Raw genomic sequence first — 23,603 nt, 5'->3', positions numbered from 1 at the left:
TATTTTGAACCAACTGTGTGAACATGCAGCCACTAGAGGAGGCCAGAGAAACAACTAACGTGATTCTCAGAGGCCTTTAATGACTCAGCAGTTTTGCAGAGGTTCCAGGAACTGAAACTGTGGCCCGGTTTAACCCTTGATGCATCGACCATGTGGAAGTGCTAATTTGAAAACGAGAAAAGAAATAAGACTTTCTGTTTAGACAGTTGTCAGCTTCTTCTTCTTCTTTTTCTAATTCTTCCGTTTTTCTTTTTAACCATCTGTAGTCTGTGTATAAGGCAGCTTCTGTCTGGGGCCCACTGCTGTGAAATACAAACTCCTTGGATAGGTTTGTCAGACCCCTCCCTGGGCTCAGCTGTGTGTGTCAAAGAGATAACCCTGACCCTGTGGAGAGCTGGCACACACTTTCCATTTGTTGAGGATCAATTGTGGAGGTTGGAGCTTCTCAGACATCGCGTTTTCCATTCCCAGATTTTGACAAAGCTGTTTTCTCTTTGCTGTAAACAGAAACAGTGTGCTGAGTGAGTCACCGGCAGCACAAATGACACCAAATGTAACAATCATTAATGAATGGGGAATTTCAGTATGTGTGAGTGTGCCAGTGGAAGCCTTATCTTCAGAGTTTCCATTAAAAACAGACACATGTCATGCATACATGCATGCTGCTGTGTTGGGAATCTGTTGATCTGCTGCTAGCTTGCAGACATTTTCATGTGAAACTGCACAGCTCAGTTTCGATTCTCCTTTTTAAAGAATGAACGGAATCACTGCGTGCACTACTCTAAACTGCAGCTTGACTCTGGGACCCCACCGCCACAGCTACACACTTAGAGGAGAGACATTACAAACGTGTCCTTTCCACACAACGGCAGGTGTGCTGCTGCCAACCCCTTAAACACACACACGGTTGTGAGAAGTTTCTAGTTTCGTTTCCAGTTGCAGCGGCGGAGAAAGAAGAGGAGATGTGGGGGCGACGGGGGGGAGAGAGACACAGAGGAAGTGAAAATGAAATTCAGCTCAAAGATCGTCTATGTCCTAAGAATAAACGTTCCGGGGGGGCGGTCATTTCCGCCGTGTGTCAACCTGCTTATACATTTAAACACGTTTTTGCTACAGTTGGCTAGGATATTGATGTATTCAGGTACTAGTCACTGAGCTATGTATATATATCCCAGACGTACAGACGTTTGATGTTGGTGTTTTGCAATGGCGTGGCAAGGTGAACGGTAAATACTAGAATTTAGACCAATTTTATTTTTAGGTGATTCTATCCTACGCTGTTCTGTATCAGAGCACGTGACTCGTGTGCAATCTGACGGATAATTATCCCAGAAAGTAAAGCTAAGCTACGAGCATTAGGCTAATCTTAAATGTCATGGTTGCCGCCAAAAAAAACAAACAGATAACCCGCCCCCCCAAAAAAGATAATAATAATAAAAAAAAAAAAACAAAACACAACAGAGTGAGCCATCTTCGCTTCGACGTGTGCGAACGCACGCGAGACTTCACGACGCTCGAGACCGACCCAAAGCGAGAGCACGAGAGCAGGAGGGGGATTTCCAGCTCTGGCCCCCACTTCCCGAAGCGACCGTTGTTTTGCTTTCGGTCTGAATGCAGAAACAGAAATAAACGACGACCACACTTTCCCTTTTCCACTTAAAACCTCGAACACGTTAACCTGTCCGGCTTTGGCTGCTCTTCTTATTCCGACAGCGGGACTGTGGAGCCCGAGGCCGTCCAAACCTAACAGGTAACATCTTATTTCCGCATATTAACGTCGCTGCCTTGCGCTCCCCTGGCCACACTGACTTCCTACAGGGCGACATGACGGATCCCTAGCTCAAGTGAAAGTAGTTCTGCAGTTTGTCTCCGCGTTTCATGACTCGGTATGGGATTTATTTTCACTTTTGACTTCGTTGTTTTGGGTCAGCTCGGTGGCAGGCGGTAGACACACAGAGCGCGATAAACTTCTGACTTGACCCCCGCTGCTAAAGCAGACTCGACTCCAGAACAAACATGTTACTAACATTGGAAAGTCAGCGGTGATGTGGCTGTTTACCTGGAATTAGTTAATATTTGCTAGCATCCTCCCGCTATAATGTAGACTCTTTGAAGTGTGCAGTGTTTATCTGTTTGTAACTGTGTGTATTTACCGTGTTATAATCTGAGTAGCAGCGGGACTGAGCCGTGAACAGTATTCAGGTCTTCGTGCGTGTCATTTACACTGAAAACACTACAAGTGTTATATTGTCTGAACTCCGTGACGGGTAACTTACCATGTTTAGCAGTATAAAAATAAATGTGCTATAGACTGAAGAAATAATAATAGTAATACTATTAATAATTTAAAAAGTACTATTGATGTTATAATATTGAATGTTATATTCTTAAATGTACAGTTGGACTATATTTGAGTGTAGACACCGTTATGTACACAGTGTAAATACATATTTAAATTCTTCTTGATCCAATTTTTCCGCCATATCAGCAGCAAATGTTCCTCATTGTGCAATTAGTAAAAAGAACAGAAGAAAGCACACATATTGCCACGCACTGTGATGACATGTTGGTCAGAAATCAGTATAGTTTGCGTCAACGGTTTAACCGCATTCATTTAACCCTAAAGTCCCGCTGTGATGATTCCCCCTTCCACCAATTAAACATCTGCTTGTTGAAATGTATTCACACCATGTGCTGTTCTCTCAGAGGACTTAGATGTAGTCTGTCTCACTGAAAAACTGAGCGGAAACATTAAATAGTGCTGAGTTAAGTGAACTTGGCGAATGTGTTAAAATAGATCTGGGTCTTTTTTTTTCTTCAATTGTCTTTCTGTTAGAAAATGTCTTCTGTCAGTGTCAGATACTCTGACATAAAACTGTAAGTTTTTACAGGTATATTTGTAGTTAAACTGCATGTATGTGAATGACCAAAATATTAATATCCACAGATGTAATTTAAGAACAAAGAGATGCTCATATTTGTGAATGTGAGCGTGCTGCTTTTAACGTGTGAGGCAAGCTGCGGTCAGAACTTGGGTGATAAATGAGGATGAAGAGATGCCTGTGTCGTTTTTACTATTTATGAAATAATGAGCAGTCTTATCTGTGAATAAATAAATCATTTTCCTGTCTTGAGTCACTCGTGTGACTGTAAGTAACCTGTGTGAATGATTTCTAACTGATGCCGTGTGTCATGTAGTCTGTTGGGAACACCTGAGACTGTCGTCTCTCTTTGCAAGATCACCAAAAGTCTGCTTTTGAAGCACACAGCACAGTTTGTTTGCACAGTGATCAGTGCAGCGCCCCCTGTTGCAACTGAGTTAAACAGCAGTGGCACATTTCATCATATGTAAACTTAATGTGCTTCATATATGAGATAAAAAACATTAAAAAAAACTGTAGGATTACAGTGCCTTGAAGTAAACAAGTGTAAGCTTGCACGAACAAAAAGGTTTTGAGTCTGTTTTTGAATGCATGCATAGGTGTAACTGATCTCAGGTCAGCAGTACCTGAAAGCACCCGCAGCATACTTGGATCTGCTTGTAGGAGCGTTTGCCCTGCACCTGATGGCAGTCTGACTGGGTTGTAAACAGTGAGCAAGTCAAAGATGCTTCAGGTGTGCAAACCACCGAGAGCTTTGTGCTGATCGGACTTTAAAGGTGAAATATCAGTTTGTGTTTGCTGAAGTCATTTGTGTTGAGATTTGGTGACACAAAGCTGCCTCTTATTGATATTTGCGGGGGTTGTTTAGTTTTCCTTTTTGAGCACCAGGGGCTGGGTTGAAGTGGGACGTGGGCCCTGTGTTTTGGCCATGTGTGCCATTTGTACTGCACTCCTTGTGTCTTTTTCAGCTTGTGTTTTCTGTAGTGATATTGTGAGCTTTCACTGAACAGACGCAGCTGAAAGGCTCAGCCTTGTTTGATATTTTGGATTTGATGCTGCGCTGTTTCACCTTGTTTAACCTGTTGGGGAAGCACTGCGCTGGCAGGGAGTGTCAGCCTGACTGGACTTTGATCACGTTTGTGTGCAGAGATCATCACCCTGCCCTTAAATCAAATGTAGCGACATGGGTGGGCTAAAGTTTTCTGGGACGGTTATGAGCTCTGTTTGTTTTTTCCTGTTGTCCTCTTGTTCCATTGTTGTTTTATTTAAGGTGTCGTTCCCTGGAACAAACAGCGCGAGGCTGAGTGTAGAGCTACAAACATGAGCTGACATTTTTATTTATGAACTGTGTTTTATGGCTGCTGTTCTTTGCGCACACATTAAAGAGCCTGGCCAAGAGTCTTATCTTTACAAGCACACACAGACCTGATTCAACTGTGTTCCACACCTTACTCTGAAATGATGACTATGAATGGGGAAAAAACATCAGTGGGGGGCCTGCTATGCTCATTTCCAGCTCTACTTGAGTAGCTCTGGATGATTCATGGTTCAGAATCGTTCTTGTTTGTCGTTGGCTTGGTGCAGCCGCTCAGTTCATCCTGTGTGAAACAAGATGTTTTGGCTCTTGTTGGCACAGTGAGCACCACAGCAGATCATGTATTACAGCATTTCTATTTTTTTTTAAAGTTGCTACAATTTGCTATAATGTTTACAAAAAAACAAACAAACAAACAAAACCATCTTTGAATCCCAGTATCCGTACCAGTGCTCACACATTCATAATAACTGTACGTATCTGTGTGTGTGACTTCACAGACCGCAATGCCAGTAGAACGAATGAGGATGAGACCCTGGTTACAGGAACAAATCGAATCCTGTCAGATTCCAGGACTGAAATGGCTTAACAAAGTGAGTGTTGTTACACACACACACACACACACACTGTAACTTTAAGATGATGTAAACAATGTAAATTGTTTGCAGGAGAAGAGGATCTTCCAGATTCCTTGGATGCACGCTGCCCGTCATGGCTGGGACCTGGAGAAAGATGCTCCGCTCTTCATGAGATGGGCCATACACACGGGTATTGCACAGATTTAACTGCAGCCTCCGCTGCTGCTTCTCCTTTTTAGCGGTTCTCATTTTCATGCCTGCTACACACTGAAACACTTCTGTGATTAAGTTCAGAGAGTTTTGATTTATAAAATGCCTCCTTTTCATATCACTGGGAGTAGTGTTCCTCTTCGTTACTAACCTGAGTCAGTAACATTAAAAAAGGATCCAAGTTGAGCTTCACTTAAACAGAGAACAGTAGCATCAGGAAATTCTTGTTTGTTTACCGTCCCTAAAGTAATGAAATCCTTTTGCATTTGTTTGACTCCATATTTTTTACCTGATGCAAACACCATGTGTGCTGGCTCTGTGCTGAACAGGTTGAGTACCTGCTCTCAGGTAACTTTGTTAGGAAGCACATAGTGTCTGTGTAAGGGTAATTCCCACTGCTTTGCTACAGCAGTAAATGAGAAAATGTAATCTGTGCAATCTTTGCTAGAAAGATGTTCACACGTTCAGTCTGAGGGTTGAGGATTGATTCATTTTCTCCTTGAAGACTGTAAGATGATGTCTCCCAGTCCCTTTTTACATTTCAGTTTGGTTGGTTTGTGAGAACATATGATGTAAAATGTCCAGCTTTTGCCCCTCGGTGGTAAACGACCCCTTTAAAATTCCCAGATCCAGATCAAACATTAATCACTGCTAAGCTGCGTAAACCCTCACCTCGGAGTAATCCTGCTAACAAACAAAGCAAACCAGTCACATGACCTCCTTGGTGGATAATATTGGGGAAATTGTTACATTGTTTAAATATATCAGGTAAACTTTTCCATAGAGAGAAATGCTACTTTATTACAGATTGAGCTAAAAGCAGCTGCAGTCTTGTTGGTGGTGCCTGTACTTGATTGCAATACTTAATTTGACCAATAAATGGTCTAATTGTATCATATTATATAAGTTTATGTAACAATACAAAGAAATATATGTTCCTTTTTTTTAAACTTTCATTTGATTTGAAGTGAACATGTCAGATAATACAAGCTGCTGTAAAATTAAACAGCAAAAACTAACCAAGTAACTAACCAATAATGTAGAGTCAACAAGAATCTGTATGCATACTGGTAACACTGGTTAGCTCATAAATAATTGCCTCCATAGTGATGAAGCTCTTCTCTGAAATCCACCACAAAAAGACAAATTAGTGATTTTTTCCTTCTTCTTGCATCTGAATCAGGTAAATACCAGCCAGGTGTAGACCGTCCTGATCCAAAGACATGGAAGGCTAATTTTCGCTGTGCCATGAACAGCCTGCCAGATATCGAGGAGGTAAAGGATAAAAGCATCAAAAAGGGAACGAATGCCTTCAGAGTTTATAAGATGCTCTCCTCCTCAGAGAGAAATGCCAAGAAAGGTGAGCGCTGCTGCTGTCGTCATAAATTCTTTCAGTTTTATCATTCTGTCGAAACTCAAATGTTTCCTCATTTTTGTTTGAGGTTACTGGAAACTCAGTTGAATGTTTTGTTTTGTTTTGTTTTTTTTTCCAGGAAAGAAGAAGGCAGACAAGGAGAGGAAGTCCAAAGGAAATAAAGAGGTAGATAAACGTACAGGATGGCGATCACACCACTGCTAGAGTAGCATGTAGACGAATGAAAGAGCAAAGATAGAGATCCTGAAGCGGTGGTGGCGACCAGCAGCGTGTTGGAACAAACGTCATGTTTCTTTGAAATAACTAAGTGAATCCTAAACTTTAACCTGCAGCTGATAAGCAGCTTTTCCTCCTGGCTGGTTTGGTAACACATTTGGCATGACCGAAATGGTTTACTAAGAAGTGTTGTGAGCACTTTTTCCTGCCAAGGCAAAGAAAAACACTTCTGGAAATGACATGCAGCCTTTGAGCTGGCGACCTGCCATTTTATCTTACTTTGAACAATCAACTGTTGCTCAGTTCCACACATGACAGAGAAATTTACCAGGAAAAAAAGGTGTGGTTACCACACGCTCCACCGGAATTCTGTTCTGCCTGTCAGAAGTTGGACCGGTAACTGCTGCTTGTATCACACTGATGAACCGGCGGATCTTGAAGCTTTACTTGCAGAAAAACATTTTTAAAACTACGTTCAGGCATTTTTATCCTCACTTTCTGCAAGAACGAGCTTAGAAATAGGAGTCGAAAAAATCAGAAATAGCAGAACATCACAGAGTCAAGCTGTTTGCTTTGGAAAACAGGACATTTGAATAGGAATAAAAAGGAAGCTGCGTACGTGTTTAATGTGCTGGTGTTGGTTAGCTTAGTATATTTTGGCAAAATGTGTGCTTCTATGGCAGAAATGATGCAGATCAGGCTGTATCAGAGTATGCTCTCTGTCAGGAAAGCTAGTTTCTAACAAAGCTGTTTCTGAATCCCTTCATTTTTTTAAAAGTACACATCACTTTGCTGGTCCTGGCAGTTACAGTTTAATAAAGTTATCATATTTCAGGTAAAACCTTTGGGATTTCTTATGCGTATGAACAGATCGCCTGTGATGTAGATGCCTCCTTTATGAAGTCAAACTCTGCAGACTAACTGCACTCAGCGTTGTGTTGCTTGTCTTTTTTCCCACCACAAATTATGTGCGTATAGGGTGTGAACTAGCATAAACAACCCTCTCCTGCACCCCATACTGGACTATCAGCATAATGACAACAAAGCCAACTTGTGCATGACAGAGCAGCCAGTACCACATACTCAGTGTGATGCAAGTTTGTATTTTGGATCAAGTTAGCTGATCAGATAAGCTTCTCCATTCAGTGTAATTTTGCCAGTGGCAATGCTGGGAAACCAAATGCTGCAACATGATGACATGATATGATTTTCCTGACTAGTTTCAGTAGATACAACTGGCTTTCTTTGGGATAACATTAGCATAACCACTAATGTGGACAAATTGTTTGCTAACTGTTGTGTGGAGCTTGTATTGACGTCTGTGGTCCTGTGTGAGGAGCTTGTCTGTTTAACTTGACTCCATTTCTAATCTCACTGTTAATGCTGGGAGCAGAGGCAAGGCACTCTGGGACTGTAGTGGAAAACCCATCAAGCATCTTTCAAACAGCAGTCGCTGTGAGATAGCTGAAAGTCAGGGAAGGACTTATTTTTCTGTTTAGACACGAGCAAAAAAAGCATTTAATGCTTAAAAATGTGCCTAGCATTAACTTTATATATAGTTTTTTTTAATCAGTTGTATTTCTTGGCGTGTTGTTTTTTCTTCTCTCCTGTATGGTGAGGTGTTTGGCATGTTGTCTTACCACTTATTTTGATATCTTTACTTTCGTCAGCTCTTTGTTATGGAAATAAAGTGCCTTTCTTTTTTTTCTTCCTCGCCTGTCCCGTTTGGTTCTTTTGCCATCAGAATTATTGTCTAAAGGCAAAGAAAGATGCCCAACGGATTTACTTTACCAAATAGACCATCCCGGCCTTGCCGTAATGGTCTATTTGATTCACCTTTACTTTTATTGTTTATGTTTATGGTTTAGGGAAAAAAAAAAAAAAAGGAAATAAAGTGCCTTTTGACTTTGATCGTCCATCATTTAAAAATCGTTTCTTTTCCTTCTTGAAACAGAAGGTCACCTCTCCATCTCCAGACAACAGTCTTCTTGAAGCTGATGCCGGACCTATTGACTACACCAAACATGAAACAATCAAGAAGGAGTCAGTGGAGCTGACAGTGACAGACAGTGTCTCAGGTATCACACCACCATTTTTCTTTTTTCCATTACCTTTATCCCAGTTGTGTGTGTATGTGCTACCTGTTTGCTTTTGGCCTGTGCTTACAGCAGATGAGTCAGGGTGATTTTGTTTGCATGGCAGGTTTGTAACACAGTGGCAGTCCTGAGGGTGTTGCATCAGAAGAAGAAATACAAGAAGCGCGAACAGGCACATTATGCAATAACGAAACCCTCCCTTTCTCCACTCAGTATCATTTAACTTTTGAAAGTTTGACTGTCACACCAACCACAACTTTTCACTAAGACAGGTGCTTGGAGAGGAGACATAGGTGTACTTTACTCACATATAAGGTCATTACAGATACAAATGATCATGAACCCACACATCCTGACTCTTTTCTGTCCATCCTCAGTGATCCACAGTCAAGCTGAAGATCATGTGATCACCAGTGAGCAGCTGCCGTTTGTCTGTCAAACAATTGAGGTGACCACTGAGAACGAGGAGCAGACTGTTAGCTCCTCCCACCCGTACCCGCTGCAGATCTCACCTGTGTCTATGTGCGGCGGTAAGACAACACAATTGCACCTCGCCACATTTTGTTACGAGGAGAACCATAAATAGGTTAGTTAGAGAGGAGCAGGCTCGTAGGAGTGCCCGCTGTGTAGTTATTCAAAGGAGCTTTGACCACATAGTAACCTTTTTTAGAGCAGCGCTGACGAACGCAGACACAGAGCATGCTCCGTAGAGTGAAGAGTGGTGGGATTATCTTGCTGTCAAGATCAGATCAGTTGTTTGTTGTTGTTTTTTTTGCTCTCTTTAAATGACACTACAGCCATCAACTTGTGAAATATCGAAACTGTGACCTGATGAACTGCTGATACCAGTCGGAGCATTGTCTTAGGTTTAAACATCCACCAGCACCTTTTCTACGCCCTACCTGTAGAGAACTAACAACTCAGCCAGCTTTAGAGAGGAGGAAAACCTGCTCCTGTTAAACAGATCTCTAACTGTGATTATTATTTGTGAGGCTGTGAGGTTATTGGTACTTGAACCTCACTGATTTGCCATTACTCATTTCATCACCACCCTGACATCTGAATCTTTTCTGCGTATGTGTAGCTATCGGTTTTTCTTCCCCCAGTCAGTCGTTCAGTCAGAGCTGCCTCTTTCAGTTTGTAGTGCACTAGCAGAGTCTTCATCTTCCTTTTTCTGCTTCTTATTTCTTTTCTCGTGTTTCTTAAATTGCACCATTGCTTTATGAGTCAGGTTGCAAATGGACGTCATTCATGTATCCCTTGTTTTCTTTAGAACAGTACTAACGGATGTAGTCAGTTTGGTTTTCTGCTGTAAATCATGGTTTTAACTGAACGTAATTTTTCTGCATGTTTTTCCCCCCTTTGTGTGTGACCTAAGAAGGAGTAATAGTTCTGTGCATGTGTCTCTTTTTGAACAGGCAGCGACACAGAAAGCGATACAGAAAACATCAAAGAGGTTAGTATCTGATTATACGCACAGGGGAGAGAGTAATAACTGAATCATTAACCGGTCTGATTTTCAGATAAACAGGTTTTTACCTGTTTCAACCGTACGGCTTGAACAAGGCGTGTGATTGTGTGTGTGCACGTGTGGCTACTTCTCTGAGCACCGCTTTGAGTTTAAAGCTCCAGGTGAAGTTTGCCTACCAGACCACAAGAGTCCTGTTATGTGTGTGTGTGTGTGTGTGTGTGTGTGTGTGTGTGTTTGTGTGTAATGTTCCTGTAATGTTAAGTGAGAGTGAGAAAAGGGAGGGTCTTGTCAGGAACTGCTGCTTTCAAATATTAACAGTTTGATATGAAGCTGTCCTTTGTAGTCTAATCCACACACACACACACACACACACACACACACACACACACTGCAAACCACACAAATACCTACATGTGTGTTTTGGCTCACAATATTTGGATAATAATTTGGAACCTTTTTTATATAAAGTCAGACAGTTAAAGAATAAAACAGAACAAAAAGCAATAAAGAATGATAAAAAAATAACAGTAAAAGATTAATAACATAAACAAAACCAGCAGATTTCTGTCACAAGACTTTAGATTTATTTTCTAATCTTGGGAAACAAATTTATGCTCCTGTGAGAACCAAACACATGATTCATAACAGCCATTTATCATAAACTCACCTGTCTGCAGGCATGTACGTGACAGCCACACACAGTCTATATGTCTTACTTGTCATGTGCATGCGTAATCATACACACACACTCCCAGACAGGTCACATTTTCAGTGGTTCCATGTTTAACCTTTGTAGCAATAAATACAGCAGGAAGTGTCGGTGGTTAGCACTGTCACCTCACAACAATGAGGCTCGTGGTTCAAATCCCAACTCGGGCCTTTCTGTGGGGTTCCAGCAGGTATTCCGGCTTGTTCCCACAGCCCAAAAACATGCATGTCAGGTTAACTGCTGATTGTAATTTATGGGAGGCACAGCAAATGCATTCAATAGAGTGCTGTATGATAAATGGTACTCTACTTGAGCCCGCTTTCTATGTCTAAGTGCTTTCTGTCAAACATTCACACTCATAAGAACGCATCAGAGAGCAACTTGGGTCCAGTATCTCACCCAAGGATACTCTGGCATGCAGGCTGGAGGGACCAAACCACCAACCTCCCAGCTGTTAGATCACCTGCTCTACCTCCTGAGCTACAGCAGCCCCAATATTATATGAAAACGGGTGTAGGTCACGATCAGCCAGGGTTTCAGGTGAACCCGCTGTGAAACCTAGCCACACCCTATCATGTGATTTCCTTTTTGGCTTGTGTGATTAGGGTAGAGGATCATTAAGGGGTCCATGTCCCTCTTGGGGGGACACTCCCACAGGACTTAAATCTGGGACTCTCCACCATTTGACCTTTCAACTGAAGAAGCTTCTTGGATGAGAGGTGAAAAGTCTTCAAGCAACTTAAAGAAGTCCAGACGCTTTTCTTTCCAAGCTCCTTCGACTACGATGACCTGGGTGACTGAGAACCTTCACAGATAAACTTGTAATATGGAGCGTTGTAGGTGTTTGCCTTTTACATTATTTCTTAAATCTCCAAACTGCGATTAGTGGCCTTCTGGAAACAACAAAACTGTAAAAAGAAACCCACTTCTCAGTGATCACTTTGTGCTCATTTTTGCATAATATCGTTGTATTGCTATGTCACCTTCTTCTTTTGTCTTCCAGGGTATCGGTGCTGCCTGGAGGCGGGACTACAGCACATCAGTTCTCAGGATTCCCCCGTGTTCTCTTCCTGGCATGGCCACGTTCGTCAGTACAACCAAACCCAACTTCAAGGTGACGAGCACACGAGACCCTTCCCCGCTCATCAGCTACCACACCGATGGTTGGACGCCGACCTACAACCAGAACTCTCTCGTGTCCACGCCAGGCACTCACACACATGAAGTGCGCGCAAGTGTCATTATGAAAACCTCTGACATCACTTCCTCTTGACCGAACACGTGGGAGTAGCATCACTGCCTCCAGTCCATATGAAAGACAGAAAATGTTTGTTTTCTCCATCAGAGCCATGTGGGGCCTAAAAAGGGACAAACCTCCAAAAATTAGATTTTTCCTAATATCTGTCTGGGCCAACATTTTCTCTGTTTTCCTTTCCTTTCATTTGAGGAAATCATTGACTTGTGCACAAAGTGATGAGCACTTAAGGTCACTTTCTACTTCCTGCACGTCTTCCTGATGTAAAAGGTTAACTTCCATGTGTGGAGGACTTGCAGACCTATGTGCAGTATCAAATTTAGGAGCAAGTGCACCGTAGCATACCACTGCAAAACACCATGTGCTCAGCCATGGACACTATGTGTCGCTGGTTGATCGTTTTCCCTGCTGCTTTGTGGTAACACTTGAGTAAACGCCAGTGAAGGAATTTCACTACTTTTACCTTTGAAAGCAAAATTAGCTTCTACTTCTCAGAAGTTCTTCAAGATTTTATTGTGTATATGAATAGGTTTGTTCTTTGTTTAAAGTCCGTTAACTCCAAGAGAGTGGAGCTCCTGTTTGAGGGCAGGATGGCTGCCAAGCACCAAGCAAAAAGCAAAAGTAAATAAATAAATAAAAATTAAAAAAAGCTAAAATATGTAGCCAAATGGGCGCCATGCCCAAGTAAAGTCTTTATGTTTGCATCATCTTACTCATGCACTGTGTTGTGATTTTAAGATGTGCACAGCTTCCAGTCAGCAGTCATTTCCTTATCTTACACAGTGTGAGCTCAAGTGTTGCCATGAAAAGCTCTGCCGGGGACACATGGTTAAACCACTTGTGTTCATAAGCAGTGACTCGAAAATTCTTCTGTTTTTGGTGAAGCAGGCGTCAAAGGAATCACAGGCCTGTTTTATCTGTGTAGAGGACGACAATCATGGTGAGGCCCTACAGGCGTGTGTCTGTCTGTCTGTCTGTCTGTCTGGAGACCTCAGGACAAAGTACTCACCAACACACACACACACACACACACACACAGAGACCTTTCCCTACTGGTATTAATAATGTAAATAGCTGATTCTTGTGTATGCCTGCACGTTGCTTCAGCACCTTACAGACAGCACTGGTGTGTATGTGTATGTTGGGGTGTGGGTGTGAGTGTGAGGGTGTGGGGGTGGGATAGCTGTTATTGATTGCGTGTGCCTTTTGATAGCGTAGCTGGATTCAAACTATGTGTGCTTTAGCCTGCTGCTGACACATGCAGGGAGGCAGGTAGCACTGCCGTAGGAAGCATGGAGGGATGAGGAAGTGGTCGGCACTGCAAAGGTTTAAATTCCTTGTGTTGGAGGAGTTTCTTAAAGCAGACCTGTTAAGTACAAATCATAGGAAGATTGCCCTGATGTGGTCATCTTAGAGCACCCACCCACCAACAATCCAGGCTTTTGCTTACATGCAGCCGATCAGAAGAAAAGAGCATAAACTGAGGGGCTGCACCAAGAGAAAAGAGTATTTTAATCTATGAATTAAACTATGAAACATGCCAAGTTACTCATAGAGTCCAAGAATAAAAACATGGAGCTGAACATGAGCCTAATAAGCCGAGTGAATTACCTCCTCAGCATTCCAGTGCACAGCGCCGTCCTGTTTTCCTGTGATGTCCAACACTAGCCTGAGTGCGTTAACAGTAGTCTGCGCATCCTACTCCCCACATCTGTAACACAATGACTCCAAGCTGCTGGAATGCAAAAAGCTGACAGAAGGATGAACTGCAATCCCAGCTGTTTATATCAAGTCCCGTGGAGAATCACCGGCCCCTGACTCACAGGCTGCAGGGAGTTTGTTTTCAGTGTGCAAGATGTGTTGGCAGCTAGCAGGCTAAAGCACAGCTCAGCAGAGCTCAAGTAGGAAAACAGTAGGGAAAGTAGGATTCTTGTAATGCTTTTTTTATTTTCTAAACCAAACTCCTGGAGAATTTTAACACTGGACGCACGTTAACGATCGTGGTGAATTTATTTATGGTTCTCGCTGAATCACAGAGCTCTGGGCTTCCTCGATAGCAAATCTTTGATGTGCCTTTATTGCCGGAGCGCCACAAACTCACAGTGACAGATTGCTTCAGATTTCTGTTGTTATGCTTCCTGATAGTTCTCTGTGTAACAGTCTTCAGTTCAAGGGTGACATTTAAAGCCTTTTATTACTACTTATCACACACTTTTTTTCCTACAGCCATAACAAACACGTCTTTTTGTTTTGAACCTTGTGGGTTTTTTAAATTTTAATTTTCAGCCATTTGGTTACACCCTTCAAAGGCGGAATAAAGATGCATAGCAGTCACGATGAATTGTTTGAGACATGTGAATGTGCCATATTAACTGGACTGCTGTTTTTATAGTGATCTTTCCATTCTCTAGCTCCAGTTTGTCTTCTGGTCTGACATCACTTCCCTTTTCTGTATTGCCTTAACAAAAAACAAAAAACAACAACCTGACCAGGTTTAAGTACCCAAAGTGCACTTTTCTGTCACGTTTATTTCTGCTCTCGCAATGTCATTACAACCAAAAAGTCAGCTGTGAGTGTTGGCATGGTATTGTGCGTTTTGCTCATCTTTTCGTTTGTTTATTTTTATGCTTTCATGTGATTCAGAGCCACTGATAACTCGGAGCAGAGGTGTGTCTTATTCTTTTGCACTTAGCTTATTACCATAAAGGGCAACAGTCAGTTCAAACGAGACAAAGAAAGGAAAAAAAAAAAAAAAAAACAACCCCAGATCATTGTTCTGCTTCTTGCAATGCAGCCAAGAGGCTTTTACCACAACCTGTCACCACTGTTTCTTCTCTGTACATTACGACTTCATGTGAATCACCATGTAAATCTGAATAAAGACTTTTTTTGTATTTATATAGGCTGTTTGGCCTCATTCATGACTTGTGAAAGAAATTTAAACTGGTGAAAGTTTATCACAGAGCTCAGAGTCCAGTTTTTACAGCTTCCCAGACACAGGCCCTGTAAATATTTATTGCTGTTAAGATAAGAGCGTCCAGTAAAAACAAAGTCCTCTGAAAGTGAGGACTTTCCTCAGTGACTGAAAAAAATGGCAAAGCCAAAGTTGGCTCCGAGCGCAGCTTCTGAGATAAGAATTAAAGCTTTGCTGCTGACTTGTGCAAGTAAGGACATGCAATGACTGCATGCGAGTAACAGGCAGAGTGTGTGTTCTGAGTGGAAAATACTCTGTGTGTTTGTGGTTTAGGCTTTTTTGTCAGAGCAGCAGATGTTTGCTTTGTTTTACACACAGCTCATTCAGTTGAACCAGAGCACTAACTGCCCTTTCAGTTTCAGTTGCAGTTCTCAGTTCTCTTTTTACTTCCTGTTTGTTTCCGAGACCTCGCTTCATGGCCGGCCAGTCACCCTGACAACTGCTAACCGCATTCCTTTATAGTAAACAGGCCTTTAGTATTGTGTGTCCACAGGCCTTCTTTCACCAGCTGCTCCTATCTGCACAGCTCCTCTGACGCTCTTGCTTTTCTTCAGAAGCAGCAACAGAAGGACTTCACTTCAGCTGTGCAGTAGTTCACTCTTCACACGTATCCTTTGCTCTCAGCAAAACCAGATTAGATTCCCTTTAAGGAAGAGAAGCAAAATATTAACCGAAAACAAATAAAATCAAAAGTCATGAAAACTGTAAACTAAACTGTTTGTGCCGCGCCATGATAGGAAGGAAAACACAGCACTGTGATTACACACTGATGCCATCTGCTGTTCAAAGGCAGAACTGCAGCCTTATTTCTCTTCCACAAAGGCTTTAACCAACATGTTTTTACACAGGGACCACAGCATTCAGTAAAAACCTCTACAGTACTGTGCAAAAATCTTGAACCTACCTCAACATTTGCAAAGTTTTTCTGAAAAGCGACATTTAAATAGGCTTATGGGCCTTTATCTGCTGAAATACTTTCACATGAACTGGATCAAACCAGGCTCAAAATTCTCTCATTTCCTTTTGTTTCTTTATTGGGACATTAGATCAAAGGTTTCTACTGATGGGCTTTTTTTAAAATCACACAGCCACAGATTTACATAAATACTGTGAACAGTCTGAAAAGTCAGTTTTCTTCCATCCTGTAGATAACATATAAACACACCCTCAGTAAAACCCTCCACAATATAGACAGGAAACAAACTGGGGCCTTTATTCACACAGCTCTCACAGAGAGCTCGTGGAACAGCCTAAAAATATTAGCATGGAGTTTTAGGAAAACTCCCCCAGCAGCTCAAAGCAAGAAAAACTATAACTGTTAACTCAGTGCAGAGGTGTAGTGGACTCTGCTGCTATATGACACATTCTTTAAAAATGTGAGTGGTTGGTGTTCAAGTTTTGATTTGTCTGTACCAGGATTTAGCTGAAACATTCAGGAGACATTCTCAGAAACCACGAAAATTCATGGAATTTTCTCAGTACTGGGAAGTTTTGTGAATACAGGCCAAAACAAAAAATGTCTTCTGTTTCTAAGAACCAGTGAGGTGGAGACTCTAACAGGAGTATGATGGGGAAAAACGCCTTAAGAAAACGGCCTTTAAAGATACAGAAAGAATGAGAATTTAGAACAAATATAAAAGTAAAAAATCTCCAAACATGACATTTACAGTAAGAATAGTAAGAGAAGCTGTTTCACAATCGCAACAAAATTCATCAAAATTATGAAATGCTTTTTGTCGTAATATAGTTGTATACATTATATTTAACGTATGCTAATTAATGATAAGAGCATGTTTTTGATGTTGCAGCTGGTAAACTGGTTCACTTTAAGTACGAGGCATCATAATATGTTAAGATTAGCTGTTAAGAACTTGATGTTTGTTATGTTAATCAATCAGAAGCTACAGAAGCAGACTAAAGGATGGAAAGGACAGACCTGATTAAATATTCAAATATAGACTTTGAACAGGCTCCAGCTTAGAGAAGCAGCAGCCACAGCAGCCGTTTGGACTTTTTTTCCCCTTTTTTAAAAGTTTGAATGTACTTTACTGTGGAAAACACGGGCTGTTTCTACTGTTGCTCTGAATCTAACAACACTGAAAACCGAGACCTGTTTGGGATGCTGTGACAAAATTTAGAGGCTAATTTTTCTCCCTGATGACACCTTCCAGTGAGTTTCTCGTTTGCTGTTACCTGCTCTTTCAGCCTCCTCTCACAGTCTGCTAAGCTCTTCCTGAGTTGCTTCCTTGCTCTCTCACAGCTTTCGAGCTCAGATGTGAGTACTTCCACCCTGACTTCGGAGGACTGCGACCCCAGTTTTCGTTCCTGAAGTTTGGCCCGAAGATCAGAAACAGGGAGGTCCTGCTTGTCGGCTTTTTCTTTCATTGGTGGATGATTTTTCACTTTGCAATGCTTCCACCACAGCTGCCCTGGCTGCCGTTTCCATTTCCAAGGCCTCCTCCAGTGCAGAGTTTGACGATTTCGCCTTCTTGAACGCTTCCTGGAGTAAAGCCGTCTCTCGTCTTCTTCTCCATCAACCATTCCAGGTGTGGAGGTGAGAATAGAGATGGGCTTTGCACTTTCTCTCTGCAGATATTAAATAAATCAAGTTCATGTAAATATCAACAACATTTTATGTTTCAAATGTAAATAGCTGGTGAAAAATATGACAAACATTTGTAACATGATTGGAAATCCTAACATCCATTTCCATGTCTGCAGGAAAATTCTTTAAAGAAATCTCTTACATTCTCCTCCGCTTACATTTGGGATTTTCCTCTCCTCTAATGTGACAGAATCCAGTCAGTGAGATGATGTAAGAGAAAAAAGGTCTCCAAAAACAGTGGTCTCTTTTCCTCTGCATCTCAGTTTCTTTGTTTTTGTTTTTCACACTTTACACATCGACCTAATACCAAGTTGCGTGTGGCGGGTGTGGTTTGTGGCTCAGCAGCAGGGCAGAGGTGGTGTCCTGTTTGAAGCCAGGACCTGACAGCAGAGACGGGTGTACTGAACTGCAGAGAGGAAGCTGTAAAGCCGCCTAACCAGAGTCGCTAAAAACAGTATAAACAAACATTCAAGTGTGTGCAAAGCCGTGTGCCGTTGGTCCTTTACGTCACATTCTGAATTGGCCAATAACTTAAAAAAACCAAAACGGTCATAAAACTGCCGCAAAACTGTTTTTTATTAATCTGAATCTTTTTAACCTTTGAACATATTTCAAATCATTCAGACATCAGGTTTAGATCAGCTCAACCTTCCCATCTCATTTCTTTCTGTACTAGCTGACGTACCAGCATTGTTGCTATGGTGACAGTGCTAAATCGCTCAGCTGCTGTTGGACAGATTATAACATCACCCTTTTGAACTTATAAAGTGTCCTATTAGGTTATTTAACAAAGCTCGTTTTCCTTTCATCACAGTGAACCCACATACGTCCCATACAGTCCACGAAAAGAATCTAAATCTGTGGGAAACACTGAGAAACTTGCTGAAGTCTACTTCATCTCATGTTTGTCATCTCTGGATATAAATCACAGCTTCATCAGAATCAGCTTTGTTTATGCGAAACAGCAGTGCGATCGTCTACTTGGACAGAGACGGTAGCACAGCCTGTTGAACGTCCTCTACCTGCTGCAGGTTGAAGGCTTTAGGATGTCATCTGTGCTAAAACTGGCTAACAGTTTCAGCTGTTTCAGAGTTCTTCCTATCCAGCACCGTTCCCAAGAGGTTTCGGCTTCCAATCAAAGGAAAATTGTAATTAAAAAATAGTTTTGCACAAAGTTTTTAAAGTGAGGTTTAATTTACTCAAGTGTAAACTACATTCTTGTATGTCAGATGGCCAGAAAAAACAGGAAAATACACAAGTAAGGTATCACGGACTCAATGCCCTAACTATAGGCAGACCAATCATGCTTCATCTCCAAAGGCCTGTCCTGAGCAGGAAAATCCCCCTATGTTGTTGAGGCTGACTTTATATGAGGACTGGCAACCTTTGCTTAAGATTAGTGTCAAACTGGCAACAACACCAATAAACAAAAGAAGAAGACGACGAACCCTGTGGCTCACAGCTAACCTGATATCAACTCCCATCCTCCATCTGCACGTGCACATGGCATCACAGAAGAGACACCACAACACAGAGCGTTCACACTGCATAGTTAACTCCTAATTTATATTTAACAAAAAATGGACCCAGTGCTGAAGAAAGAAAAACCTGAGTGACTGTTGCAGTGGATCCACTGTTGAGATCGGCCCATGATTCCAGATGAAACATTAGAAAAACAAAGCTGACTGAAGCAAAGTTAAATTTGTACTTACCTTATTTTACTGAGGCCTTGTGCAAAGAACAGACAGGCCCTGAATAAGATCAACCCCAGTGATCTGCAGGCTGCAACACAACACAGATGTATCATATTAATAAAGATGATTTGTCTGAAAGAGAGCGAATTAAAAAAAGAAAACTTTATAAGATTTCCAGAGCAAACCTCTACTTTTTATCCCACATTCACCTAAACACGGCTCATCAGCATGTTTACGCTACTGTTTGTGTATAAAAACATTCTACAGTCAATGATCCACACCCACCACCGCGCGATGAATTGTGGGATATAAGGGACCACGAAGCGTGCACCGGACCACGCTTGATATTTGGGGAAATCGACGGCACATTTGGAGTACACTTCGAATTGGGACAGCCGTCGTCGCGTGGCGGTGACGTAATCGCACTCAAAATGCGTACTTCAAGCGTGCAGACCCTGAATTGGGACACAGCCATTATGTCCCAGCCAATGAGCTGCTACTGACGCGTTGTGTCTGTGAAGGTTCTCAGTCATCCAGGTCATCGTAGTCAAAGGAGTTTGCAAAGAAAAGTGTCTGGACTTCTTTAAGTTGCTTGAAGACGTTTCACCTCTCATCCGAGAAGCTTCTTCAGTTCTAAGGTCAAATGGCCGAGAGTCCCAGATTTAAACTCAGTGGGAGTATCCCCCCAAAGAGGGACAAAGGACCCCCTGGTGATCCTCTAATCACATGAGCCAAGGTGTGAAAGCGGGTGTGGGACCTAATCAGCCAGGGTTTCGGGTGAGCTCATTGTGAAACCTGGCCCCACCTTGTCATGTGAATTCCTGAGGTCAGATGGCCCAGGATGTGAGTGGGCGTTAAGGCATCTGGGGAGGGAACTCAAAACTGGATTATAGATGGCAGACAGTTGGTGTCGTAAACCACCGCCTCTGTTCAAAGAACTGAAGAAGCTTCTCGGATGAGAGGTGAAACGTCTTCAAGCAACTTAAAGAAGTCCAGACGCTTTTCTTTGCAAACTCCTTTGACTACTGACACGTTGTCAGTCCGTCGCATCCTGCGCGGCCTTGGTGTAACGTCAGCTGCGTCTGCCTCTGGTGTGACCTTGTGGTATCTGTGGTCAGCTGTGTTTTTGTTTGTTAGTTTGTTTTCACCAGCTAGTTGATTGAATTGAATTTATTTATTTAAAAGGGACAGTGCAGTTTAACATAGTTCAAGTGCAAGACATGAGACTGATGTACCGCACATAGGTTTATAGCTACTGCTAATTTTCAACAATTGTCCCTTGTTGGGCTTACAGTCTAAATAAATACATATTACAATAAAACATACATTTTCATAAAACCAAATTACATCATAAATACAATTACAATTAATAGACAATAATTTAAAATAAAATTAAAATCATCAGATAAAATGACTACAACTTTGGTTTCCCTTTAACCACACTTTAACCTTCAATGTAAAGGATCTAATGTCTGTAATCAGTTTGATATCGGTTGGAAGTGTGTTCCACAGATGGCAGGCCTTTATAGAAAAAGCTGACTGACCGAATGTAGATCTGCGATATAATATCTTGCAGTTGCCGTTCACCTTACTCCTAGGAACACGATTACTGTCTTGTCTCTGGATGTATCTATTGAGACACTCTGGGGCCATCCTATTTATACATTTAAAAACTAATTTAAGATAACACCAATGATTAAAACTCTTAAAACTAAATAAGTTATATTTCTGTAAAATGTGACAATGATGCCACTGAACCGATTTTTTTATCCATTATTTTTAAGGTTTGATTATATAAGGATACCACAGGCAACTTTCGCAAGTTGTGTCTCTGTAAACCAATGACAGGCGCTGTTAACTTTCGCAAACATGGATAGCTTTACACTATTTCTAATGTGACTTGTGCTGCATTTATGTTTCCTAATTTTGTCAAATAAACGCTTCAAATCCAGAATTCCTTGTTGAGTCCAAGCTGTCTCTTCCAAAAAACAGCCATGGGAAACAATGATGTGAATTCCTACTTACACTTGCCGTTAGCTAGTCCTTTCGCTGAAACCACGTAACACAAAATTTACGATTCTGCCGTTTGTCCCGTTATTTGAACATCGTTTGGATGATATGGTCCCAGCCTATTAACTTCCACTCTTTTCCTCCAAAGACATAGGAGTCATGAAATAATCCACTTTGTTCATGCTAATGCCCGCTGCTGCCGCCATATTGGTTTCGCCTTCGACGCTCCCTCCCTTCTCTCGTTCACCAAAATTCCCGCCTCTGGGCTGAACTAATTTACCCCAAAACGTTCAGCAAATCAAAGGGGGCGTGGCCTGACGCCTGTCACTCATTGCTCTATGAAGATGAATGGTAGATGATACTATATGCTAGTCTCATTTGGTTGTATGAGGTCTACATTGACTTTCTGTGTTGTAGTTATAATGGTTGCACAGTCGTTAAGGATCAAATCAGCTTCTAAATAATTTCTCTGTTTTTCTCCCTCTACCTGCTTCTTACTGTCTTTGAGACCAGCACTCCCCACATTACATCGAACTCTTACAAGTCTAGAAAAGGAGCTGTTGGACAGAAAGACTTCAACTGAGTAGTAATTATTTTAGGTTTCCAGTTTATTAGTAATAATCAGTGTCATTCAAATTAATCATGCTGAACTAATCATACTTTGGATCAACCTGTTTTACTGAAAGTTTCATTTGTGCTTTGGTTTGAGGAAATTGTTTCTTTACTGATCTTTTCCTGTCTTCTGTTATTAGAGATATGACTGCTCTGTGCTGTTGCTGTTTACTCCAGTAAATTCTACAAGACATGCTGCTAGGTAAATGCAAACAACAGCAGTTTGGTCTGCATTTCGTGGATGATGAGATCCCACAAACTTAGTTTAGAGAGTCCTGCAGATCATCAGAATGAAAAGTTTTTAAAAATATGCTTTCATGACATCATTGTGTTTCAGGTGTGCTCAGGGCTATCAAGACTGACAAGCAGGACATTGAATGTCACCTCTCTGGTTGGTAGGGAGCCTGATCTAGTGTGTGAGGTCGAGAGATATTCAATTGATAGCTGAGTTTTCTACTAATCTCCACCTGGGGGTGAGTTGGACCAGGTGGCGGGGGAGCGTGATGGGCAGACCTAGCACACCCAACAGCATTCTAAGGGAGGCTGGAGACATTGAGTCTGAATGGACAATGTTGAGGCTGCTGCAAGATGGTTGGTGGCTGTCTTGGTGGTAATCACCATCAAGCTGAAGAGCGGTCCTGTCGGGCTTTGTTAGCCATGAGGTGGTGGCCTCCAGCACTCACTGAGTGTGGAGTGGCAGGAATGAGAATCACCAAAACTGTGGCTACGGTCCTCAGCTGGAAGAGGGCAGAGTGCCCACTCTGCATCAGGGATAAGTTGCTGCTCCACGAGGAGGCGGCTGCAGTGACGATATCAGTCCTTTGTGGTGAAGAGTTATTCAAGAGGGGCTCAGAGTAGGGCTGCTATTTGTCCTCATCGAAAGGAGCCAGTTGAGGTGATTCGGGCATCTGAGAAGGATGCCTCCTGGGTGAGGTGTTCTGGCCATGCCCCAGGACCGGGACATGCTGGAATTCCCCTGGTTAAGCTGGAGGAGGTGGCAGGGCAGAGGGAGGTCTGGGATTCTCTGTGGATAAGTTTATATCAAATTTAAAGTAGTTTTTGTTAATAGTGTAATAATGCAGCTAGATTGTCTAATATAAGATATATTTTATAGCAAATGTAGAAAAATTGTTTAGGAAAGCAAAGAAGTTGATGTTCTAAAGAATATGTTTGTTTCCTTGCAGGACACCAGGAGCCCTGACTAACCCGTCACCAAACCGGTCAGGCCAAAGTTACAGGCAGCATAATGTTCTTCACTGCTTCTGCAGACCCTTTAACGTCTGTAACATGTGCTCAGGGTGAACCTGCTCTTATCTGTAAAAAGCTCCATTAGCAGACCTGCCAATTCTGCTATCCTATGGGGATTGTTTGATGACAGTCATTCACACCAGTGTCCTGCTGGAGGTCATTTGCAGCTCTGACAGTGCTCAACATTCAACACAGTCTCATGACAGTTTGAGAAACAGTGATGAGACATGTAATAAATATACTGATGCATTTCTAAATGCAGATTTTCCACAAATTTAAATTTGAAAAGGGATATTTCTCTTAATGTCTTTGTACTATTTTTTAATTAAATTGCCGGTTACTGCGTTCCGCAT

General features: G+C 42.0%; 1 protein-coding gene and 1 long non-coding RNA gene across 3 annotated transcripts; one reads left to right on the top strand and one right to left on the bottom strand.

The window, feature by feature from the left end:
* The first annotated feature begins 1,513 nt into the window (after nucleotides 1-1,513).
* Nucleotides 1,514-15,005, top strand: irf2 (interferon regulatory factor 2). 2 transcript variants are annotated; one of them, XM_031757259.2, is made up of 9 exons: nucleotides 1,514-1,750; nucleotides 4,698-4,790; nucleotides 4,866-4,965; nucleotides 6,169-6,345; nucleotides 6,479-6,525; nucleotides 8,531-8,654; nucleotides 9,050-9,202; nucleotides 10,091-10,128; nucleotides 11,856-15,005. In XM_031757259.2, the coding sequence occupies exons 2-9, from the start codon at nucleotides 4,704-4,706 to the stop codon at nucleotides 12,123-12,125; spliced, it is 996 nt and encodes a 331-aa protein (XP_031613119.1). In that variant the 5' UTR covers nucleotides 1,514-1,750; nucleotides 4,698-4,703; the 3' UTR covers nucleotides 12,126-15,005. The 2 variants fall into 2 exon arrangements, with proteins under 2 accessions (XP_031613119.1, XP_031613120.1); XM_031757260.2 differs by lacking the exon at nucleotides 1,514-1,750 and adding an exon at nucleotides 1,773-1,886.
* Nucleotides 14,788-21,672, bottom strand: LOC116333964. The gene is made up of 4 exons (XR_004200493.2): nucleotides 21,406-21,672; nucleotides 19,399-19,468; nucleotides 17,275-17,667; nucleotides 14,788-15,724 (listed from the first exon to the last, which is right to left on the bottom strand). It is a non-coding gene; the product is annotated as an uncharacterized LOC116333964 (long non-coding RNA).
* Between the last annotated feature and the right edge of the window lie 1,931 nt (nucleotides 21,673-23,603).

The sequence above is a fragment of the Oreochromis aureus genome, linkage group 2 (assembly GCF_013358895.1).
Source record: "Oreochromis aureus strain Israel breed Guangdong linkage group 2, ZZ_aureus, whole genome shotgun sequence".
In the NCBI taxonomy this organism is placed as follows: domain Eukaryota; kingdom Metazoa; phylum Chordata; class Actinopteri; order Cichliformes; family Cichlidae; genus Oreochromis; species Oreochromis aureus.
This window is presented reverse-complemented; position numbering and strand designations above follow the sequence as displayed.

Excerpts from the sequence above, each read along its gene's own strand:
- irf2 (XM_031757259.2), top strand. The coding sequence starts at position 4,704 with ATGCCAGTAGAACGAATGAGGATGAGACCCTGGTTACAGGAACAAATC. Across the intron at positions 8,655-9,049 it reads AGTGACAGACAGTGTCTCAG|TGATCCACAGTCAAGCTGAA; the intron begins GTATCACACCAC and ends GTCCATCCTCAG. Across the intron at positions 9,203-10,090 it reads ACCTGTGTCTATGTGCGGCG|GCAGCGACACAGAAAGCGAT; the intron begins GTAAGACAACAC and ends CTTTTTGAACAG.